This window comes from Tuber melanosporum (assembly GCF_000151645.1).
Source record: "Tuber melanosporum whole genome shotgun sequence assembly, scaffold_41, strain Mel28".
Classification (NCBI taxonomy): domain Eukaryota; kingdom Fungi; phylum Ascomycota; class Pezizomycetes; order Pezizales; family Tuberaceae; genus Tuber; species Tuber melanosporum.
In genome coordinates, this window is record NW_003299086.1 from 580,029 (window position 1) to 588,497 (window position 8,469).

An 8,469-nucleotide genomic window follows, 5' to 3' on the forward strand; every position below is an offset into this window, starting at 1 on the left:
GCTGCCTGAAATCTCATAGGTACAAGAGGTATTAACCAGGTATGGTAGCTGTGTAAGATATACCCCACGCGTAGAGATCGGTGGGTATGTTAGGAGATCGGGGTTTTTTTTTTTGTTGGGGGGGGGATGTTCGGTTTGAGGGGTGCAGGGCGCAGGGCAATTATGGGGGGGGGGAGATGATCATGTTCGTGTGGGGTATGTGATTGTTCGAATGACAGGCGCCCAGGGGAAGAAGGGACATATCATATGGAATGTCAAGTTATGCATTTCCTGGGGTGTATCGTGCATCTCGGGTATAGTACGTTATGTTGCACACGCGCGATTTCTCCCTCTCATGAAGGGCTGAGGACAGTCACAGACGAGGGTGTGTGTGTGATCCTATATATGCCAGATCCCCTGAGCCATGGGAATCAGTATGATATGATATACCCCAAACATGAAAACCATGTATAACTATATAACCCAAACACAAACCCAAACCCAAACACAAACACAAAAAAAAAAAAAAGATCTCAAGAAACATCCGAGTGATAAAACATGACTCCCCCTTTCTAGGGGGAACAAAAAGGAAAGAACAACCTAAAACACACAACCTTCCCTCCCCCGCAAAAGTATCCGTATCACCTAAGCAAGGAAATTAACCGCACAAGACGACAAAACTGAATATGGTAACATGTTCTGTACCACCATGGTATTCATACAAGAATATACGTAAGCACCAGCACATCGCACCGCAGATTCGGTAGTCTACAAAAACAGCAGGTTACCACCGTTCCGTACTCGTACCCTACGAGTGAGTACAGTACTTCTAACCTGCGCTCCCGCGCGCCCGGGAAATTAAAGCCTCCTACGTACAAGTTACCGTACTGTTATGGTATCGTACCCCCCCCTCAATCGTTGTGATAACCGAGCGTGACGGTTCCCGCCTTTTCGCCGAGGAAGCGCACGATTCAGCTCTTGATAAGACCTCTCGCTCCTCCAAGTTTAGAAAGTAGGGCCGTACTTGTACTTGGTTGGTTACTCAGGTACGAGTACTCGTAATTTCCTTCTTTACTTGCTTCCTTGCTTCCTTCCCATTTGCGACCGGGATCCCCTTCCGCAATGTGCGGTAGGATCGTATCGTGATCTACTGCGCTGTGCCCGGCACAACCATGACGGGCAATCTGATCTTCACGAAAGCTCACTCGAAAAGGAGATGCGACCCCTGGATGGAGGTTGAGTCGGACTTCAACACCCGCGCGTGCATGTAATGCTGCCGTATTATTTATTCCTCTTTGCTTCTACAGTACAAGTAATTGTCCACCGCTATTTTTTAGTTTGTTTTGTTCCCAAGTGCTCATACGTCACGTTTGGTCATTCAGAAATTTGCCCATGCGGGTGTGGCTTCGGAGAGTTTGGTTTTGTTTCATTCCGTTTCGTTGAGGATTTGAGATGCGTGTCATTACATGTTCATGTTTGTCCGTTTGTCTGTTTATTTGCTCGACTTCCTACATGATTGATAGGTGGTGATGATGATATAGGATCAAGTACTCGTAGGGGGGGGAGGGAAGAAGGGGAAACTCGGTGAGATAATTGAGGGGTGTGAATGAAAAACAGGGTCCCCACTAGCCTTATGATACGAGGTGCTATGATGATACGAAGATGATGACAAGAGTCCTATGTGCATGAGAGGGGTAGTAAAAGAAGAGTTTAGAAAATAGGGGAATAGGAATGATATAGGTAAAATAATAAGAAAGGCGTACTACACTTAACACCTCGCTATGATAGAAAGAGGGGAAAACAGAAAAACCCCGACAGAAAGAGGAGCGCCATGCAGTATCCAGAATAAATGAAGAAAAAAAGATTATCAGAAAAAAAAAAAAAAGAAAAAAAAAAGAACTCCTCTCCTGTCTATATATATATCCCAACCAGTCCAATCCCATCATAAACGGCAGTTTCCGATAATTTAAACAATCATGGGAGAAATAAAAGATAGAAAAAAGAAAAAGAAATAGATAGATAGCACACATCGCTATTAAGAAACAGACAAACAAACAAAGAAGCAATGCGGCCAACCGTCATCAATCACTGGAGAGATGGAGAGGCCGCAATGCATACGCTCACATCCACGGACTCCGACCCACCCCATTCGACCCCCTCGCTAAAACCCCATTCCTCACAGGCGACCGCCCAGCCGGTGTGTTGGTCTCGGAGAAGGTAGGCGTTCCACGGATGCGGTCGAAATTGAATAGGGTCTTCAAGCTACCGACTTGATTCTCGAACTCCTTTGTGGGAAGTGAGGATGGTCCCGTGTCCTCCCCCTCCGTCCAGGGCGTTACCAGGTCGATCGAGCGCGGTGAACAAGAGTATGATTCCGGGTTATGCAGTGGTGGCAGCGGGCGCGTGTGGTACTGCGACGTACTCGCAGTGCGGATGGGCGGCCGGCGGGGTGGGGCGTATATACACGACGGGGAGGATGGAAGGGACGTCGGCGATGGGAGGGGAGCCGGCTCTGGCGGGAAGTAGACTGGGTGGAGCTGCGGGGATGGGGGAGTTGGCAGGGCGCGGGGCGCTGTAGGCATTGAGGGCTCGACGTAGTTTCTCGACGGAGCAGGGATGTGACTGGGCGGTGGGGCATAGTGGAATGGAGCACTGGCGAGAGTTGGTGACAGTGGTGGTGGTTTCGACTGGTCCTTTCGCCGGCACTTCTCCGAGCAGTAGAGGATCTTCGTGTTCGGTACTACAATCTGATTCTCGCAATGCGCGCTTCAAACGAAGAAACATGTCAGCGCCTCAATTGCAAAAGGGGGAGGAAGAGCGGAGCTCACCAGAAAGGCAGAAAACTCGTCGCCATGCACGCATCTACGTCGCTAACAACGTTGCTACCCGCCTTCAATCCCTTCACACGAGTCCCGGTGGAAGCAGTCCTGGGCGCTGCTGGTGGTTTAATACCACGTCTCCTGTTGGTAGCCAGTTTGACGGTTTGATGGGAAAATAAATTCCCGACCCTTTTTAAATATTATTTTTGCACTGAGTGTGGTGCTTCTCCTGGTGTGGAAAAGGCTGTCTCCGCCCGCGCCCGGAACAGCAGGGCTTGCAGGTGGCAGGACAAGGGGGAACTAATTGAGAAGGATGGATGGGGATTGGGTTTCGTTAATTCGCGCGGCCCGGTTTTGGAAGCTTATCTTCCGCTATCAGTGCTCTGTGCGGTGTTGCGTCGCGTTGCTTGCTGCGCGGTCTAAAACAGGGAAGGTTGTTGGACGGAATTGCAGTTTTGAGGTCTCCACTTTATTTTTGTCGAGGCGGTGTCTTAAAATCCTGCTTTGTTTTTTTTTATACTTTTATTTCTGATCGAGAGATAGTAGATCGGTAGGGATAATCGTTGTGGGCTGATTGGGTTTGAGGGTTGGGTAGGGGAGAGAAGGATAGAGGGGATAGTAGGGGGGAGGAGGAGGAAGATTTGTCGATTGTTGTTCCGACAGAAGAGAGCTCGGGGGATAGGAACGATATATAGCTGGCCGAGCTGATCCGACCTGACCACCGGAAGGGAATGGACGGATAATGGTAGGAAGTGCTATCAATCGATGTGATGATGTAGGTGAGGTATGATAGGAATAGATAGATATGTAAAGTGTGAAGGGGGGGAGGAGGATGGGTCCAGTATATAATTATTTTTTGGGGACCTTTTCCTGAAGCAGTCTATGTATGAAGGTGGTGAGGTAGCTCGAGTACCGTGGGTAGGGAAAGTAGGTATGTTACGGATGAAATGGTGAGAGTGAGGGCTACCGGTATCCTAGAAGAGGGGAAAGGGAAGAGGGGGGGGGGTGGGTAATGGTCTGAATGTGTGTGTGTGAGTGTGATGTATGTATGTGGGTGGGAGGTGGCCTTTTTTTTTTTCTTCTCCCACTTCCTAAGCCCTTTCTTTCACCTTCCTGCAGTGGTGAGGAAAGCAGGAGGTATGATAGTCGATGTGATTTCGGCAGTCGAGTTGGGTAAGAAAATGGAGATGAAATCCAATAGAAAATAAGTAGGCGTGTGTGTGTGTAGTGAGTGAAGTACTCGAGAACAGTAACAAGCAGTGAATTGGAGAGTGAGCCGCGGCCTAGCTTGCTTCTACCGTTACCGTTTTACCTCTCTTCTGGAAGCCTGATCCTTCCTTCGCTTCAACCGAGAAGTAGAATGCCACGGTTAATCTCGATTCTCTCTCCTCTCTTCTCGGGATTATAAAACAGAATTGGCTCACTTTTTCTTGCTTTTTCTTATTCCCTCGTGCTTTCTCCTGTTTTCTCTTCCCTTTTTTGGGTATCGAAAATTCCTCCAAGCTACTTTTCGCCAAAGAATGACAAGGTATCATAGGAGAGTGGAGGGGAAGGGGAAGAGAGGATCGGTAATCAAGGGTAGAGTAAGTACCGGTACCGTACTCGTAGGAGGAGGGAAGTGTATGTACTAGTACTGTACTCCAGCAGGAAAAAAAAAATATAAAAAAATAAAACCAGCAAGGTCTTTTCGATGCGGGTCAATTATCCACGTTCGCACTCACACTCACACTCACACACTCACTCACACTCACACTCTTACCACCGCAATCAATGGGACGAAGCACGCAAAGCAACCCACTCAATCCCTCACACTCACCCACTCACACACCTCAATTCGTCCGCACCCCCCTCTTTTTTTCCTTTCTCCCTGGGTCGGTGCGAATGATGAGTGAGCTTAAGTCCACCGTTTAACCCCGTACTCCGTTCCAGGGAGCAAACAAGAATTAAGGGAACGGTATTATAAAGTATATATCAAAAAAAAAAAAAAAAAAAAGAGAGAGAGAGACAGAGAGGCAGTGTGCTCTTCTCCCTCGCTTGCACACCAGATGCGCGGTGAGATGTAGATGTACGAGTAAAAGTTCCTTCGACCTGGAGACAGGTGTGTAGGGGATCGCGGGGGAGGGGGAGGGAAAATTTTGATAAGAGAGAGTGTACGAGTACGAGAGATGGAAAAGGGTAATAATTCTCGCTTCCTCTCTCTTCTCCTCCTTTCACAAAAAACAATTCTCTCGATAGATGAGTTGGAATGAAATAACTCTCTCCCTCGTGTCTCCTCTGTACGTTATTTTCCCGGAAACTAAATGGAGCGGTTGCAGAATGGAAACGAATGGGGATGGTGGTGGTAGTGATTGATTGATTGATTGGGGGAGGGGTCTGTAAAGATTGGATCGAGTAAAAAAATTTCCCTCTCCCCCCTATCGCGTTTTTTCCCTTCTCTCCTCTTGGTGAACGAATGCTTTCTCCCACGTTTTGTATCCCGTCGGCTCCGCTGTGGTTTGCTGTAGAGCACGGTGCTGTAACTGAGCCTGTGGTTTGCTGTGGGTCGATGATCCGTTCGTTCGCGAAACAGACGCAGAAGCAGAAGCAGAGGTAGGAGCAGTTGCAGAGGTAAAGCAGAAGCAATGCACGATAATTCGGTAAACACCGGGAAAAGGAGAAAAAATGTGAGGATCGAAAGCGGCGAAACGAGTGACGTGCGAAACGAGTGGCAGAAGCGTGGAAGGGATCTCGTCCCAAAAGAGCTCAACCAGCGATTGAGAAAAAGAAAGCAAAAAGTAAGCAAAAACGAGAGAAAGCTTTCCTCTTCTATTCTTTTCCCACCGTTGAAGTAAAACGAGAGTCCGGATGCCGTAGAGCTTCTTTCATCCACAATCCCGCGAAACGGCAGTTGGGGCCGGAAAGAAGGACGGGGAGAGGGAGAGGTGGGATGTTTTTTGTTTTATGATTCTGGTAGAAACAAGAGTGGGGATGAGCCAGGTCTTTAATAGCTTGTGTTTCAATCGGGAATCTGGGAGGAGCAGCCTAAAACTTCAAGGAACGCTCGCTACTGAGACTACTAGCACTACTGCTCCTGCCATATTACTGGTAAAACAATCATCTTTTGTTGGTGCAAGGGCAACCATTTCGAGGGGGTGGGGCTCTGGAGATCGATAAAAGATCTAGAAATCGTGGAGAAGAAAGGGGATCAAAGGATCGAGACGGTGAGAAAAAAAAAACATCTCGTGGAGGGAATTAAGATGCGCTGAACGCTTAGTTCCCCTTCTAGACCACCACCGCCACCCCTCCTGCGATGTGTACGAGTACTGTACTGTACAGTACCCCGTTTTGGTCGCCTTTTGACTGCCTTTTTGCTTGAGCGAGGTACAAATATTCGAATCGCGACTTGTCATCGACGATTCCAAAGAGTGCGTTCGCTCGCTTGCGGAACGGCAAAGTCCCCATGTCTTTCCACTGCTTTTTTTTTCCGTCCGAGCGTTCGGATGGATCCTATTAATAGGGATTTCTGCTGTGCTTCAGATCTAGAAGTGGTCGAAGAACTCTCTGACCAGTCGCGAGTTGCGACTTCATTTTTTTGAGAGGTTTTCCAAACTTCAGCTTGGCTCGTGAAGAGGATGTAAACGGGAGCACCGTTTCCACGAGGATAGCCATGTTGTTTTTAGACACATCTTCAAGTTACCGAAGCTGGTAATCAGAAGCAGTGCTCGTAGAACTGTCCGGAATCCACTTGAGTCACACATCAAGAAAGGCGCATCTGATAGCTCTCTTGCTGTGGGTGCCAGTACCGGTATTGTTGCTCGAACCAGCTTTCCCATCTCCCCCCACTCTCATCGTGACCACGGGATAGACGAGCGAGAAGGCGCATGTCGAGGGGAGGGTCCCTACATCACTGCGCCAAGAGGTTCCTCTGATTCAAGAACCTCAATGCTACCGATAACAGATGCACATCTCATCACATACCCATACACCCACACAGACCCCACCACCAATAACTTACCGCCACCACCCGCTAATTTTCCTCTTCCCCCCGCTTCAGCCAGGACCGGCAGTTTGTTTATATCAACTTCCCTTCATTGGTTTCAAAAGTAACATAGGAAACAAAACTAAAAAGAAGGGAAGAGAGAGAAGAGGAAGAGGAGGACTACCGTACTCGAGTATCATAAAACGGCATATCGTATCAACCTTACCCCGCAACCCTACCCCACATTCGCAATCGACCTGCCCAGCCCAGCCCTGTCCCCTCTCCGGCATCCAATTTGCAAAACGGAAGGCCAAACCAAACCAAATCCAAAAAGCAAGAAATTCTGGAGTGATCCAAAAGCAAATCTGAGCAATCAATATTTTTCTTTTTCGCCACCGCTGGATGTAGGAGGGTTTACGCGTCGGGAGGGCGGGGACTTTGGGTTTGTCGATAGAAAGAGGGAATAATAATAGGGAGCGAGACCAGTTGAGAGATAAAAGCGAGTCATTGCTCCTGCTTACCTACTGGCTGTGCGAGCCTCTTGTGGAGTTATTGCTGCTTTTCTAGGAATTTGCCGGTTGGGTCAATTGATCTGTTTGGCTCTTTCCTCCGTTTGTTCGTAATTCAACCATTAGTCGGTCAGTTTCTCGTGTCTATCATAATCTCGGCGGGGGCGGGGAGGGGGGTGGGAAGGAAACGGGGGAGCGGGGAGCTTGGGCCACTTCTAGTCCCGGGTGGAGTCCTTTTCTGCTTGCGGAGCTTGAGTGGTGGTTGGCTGGTTGGTTGGTTAGGTCAGCCTTATATTAGGCTGCACTGTCTGTGGGGCGATCGCGAAATTTTACACTTCCTCGTTGGTATTTGTGGGTGTAGTGGGATAATTTCGATACGATGCGATTAGACAGGAAGGGTTGCTTGCTAGAAATGGGCTGGCACTATTGATAATACCGGTAGAGATCGTCACCCCTGTTTATCTCAGGCATACGGTACCAACTCGGAAGTTGGTAAATTTTTGATTGAAGACAGAATACCGCGAAGACTGATGAAATTCTCTAAGTCCGTCCCAGGATCTCTTAGCTCCAAGCCAGTAGGATTGGGGCTTGGCGCCCTAGTTGGCAGAGTGATTGTTCCTGAAGATACCTTTAGAGTGGAGTACCTACTGGAAACTAAAAATCATTCTCACACTGCACTACTGCTGTAAAATAGCTTGCGGTAATTATAGAACATAGTTGGGTACTTGACGGATTCAAAAGTATTCGGAAATCGTGAAAAACTTGTCACCAAGATATTAGGAATGCTAGGGAGGAAAATGGCAGAGCGACCAGTGGACATCAGCAAAAATCATTGCTTGCACCCCGTGCATCCCGTGCGTCTGACACACGGGACGTGCAAAATGCTAACTGTTAACGTAACAGGATGTGCTAGTCGCTTGGAAAATGTCTGCGGACATGGGCGTCTCATCATGATCGAACAGAGCGCTGTGTCAATACAAATCACCTGATATCACTTAAATCAAAATAATAGCAAGAGAAATAAATTAAATATAATGAAAAGGAGAAGTAAAATATATATAGTTTATCACCTTGTAACTCCTCCTGACCGTACCAAAGTCAAGATTAGGTTGGGCATTCACTGTGATACCTGTCTTCAACATTAGTAAAAATAAAAACGTGTGCATATTGAAAATCAGTTTAAGTATAGATTTTCTTGTACATC

At 47.9% G+C, this 8,469-nt stretch overlaps 1 protein-coding gene; it reads right to left on the minus strand.

The window, feature by feature from the left end:
- Nucleotides 1–1,450: 1,450 nt before the first annotated feature.
- GSTUM_00008060001 (uncharacterized protein) lies at nt 1,451–4,507 on the minus strand. XM_052355799.1 has 3 exons: nt 4,223–4,507; nt 2,808–4,140; nt 1,451–2,745 (listed from the first exon to the last, which is right to left on the minus strand). The coding sequence occupies exon 3, from the start codon at nt 2,007–2,009 to the stop codon at nt 1,626–1,628; it is 384 nt and encodes a 127-aa protein (XP_052211764.1). The 5' UTR covers nt 2,010–2,745; nt 2,808–4,140; nt 4,223–4,507; the 3' UTR covers nt 1,451–1,625.
- Between the last annotated feature and the right edge of the window lie 3,962 nt (nt 4,508–8,469).

Excerpts from the sequence above, each read along its gene's own strand:
- GSTUM_00008060001 (XM_052355799.1), bottom strand. The coding sequence starts at position 2,009 with ATGTGTGCTATCTATCTATTTCTTTTTCTTTTTTCTATCTTTTATTTC.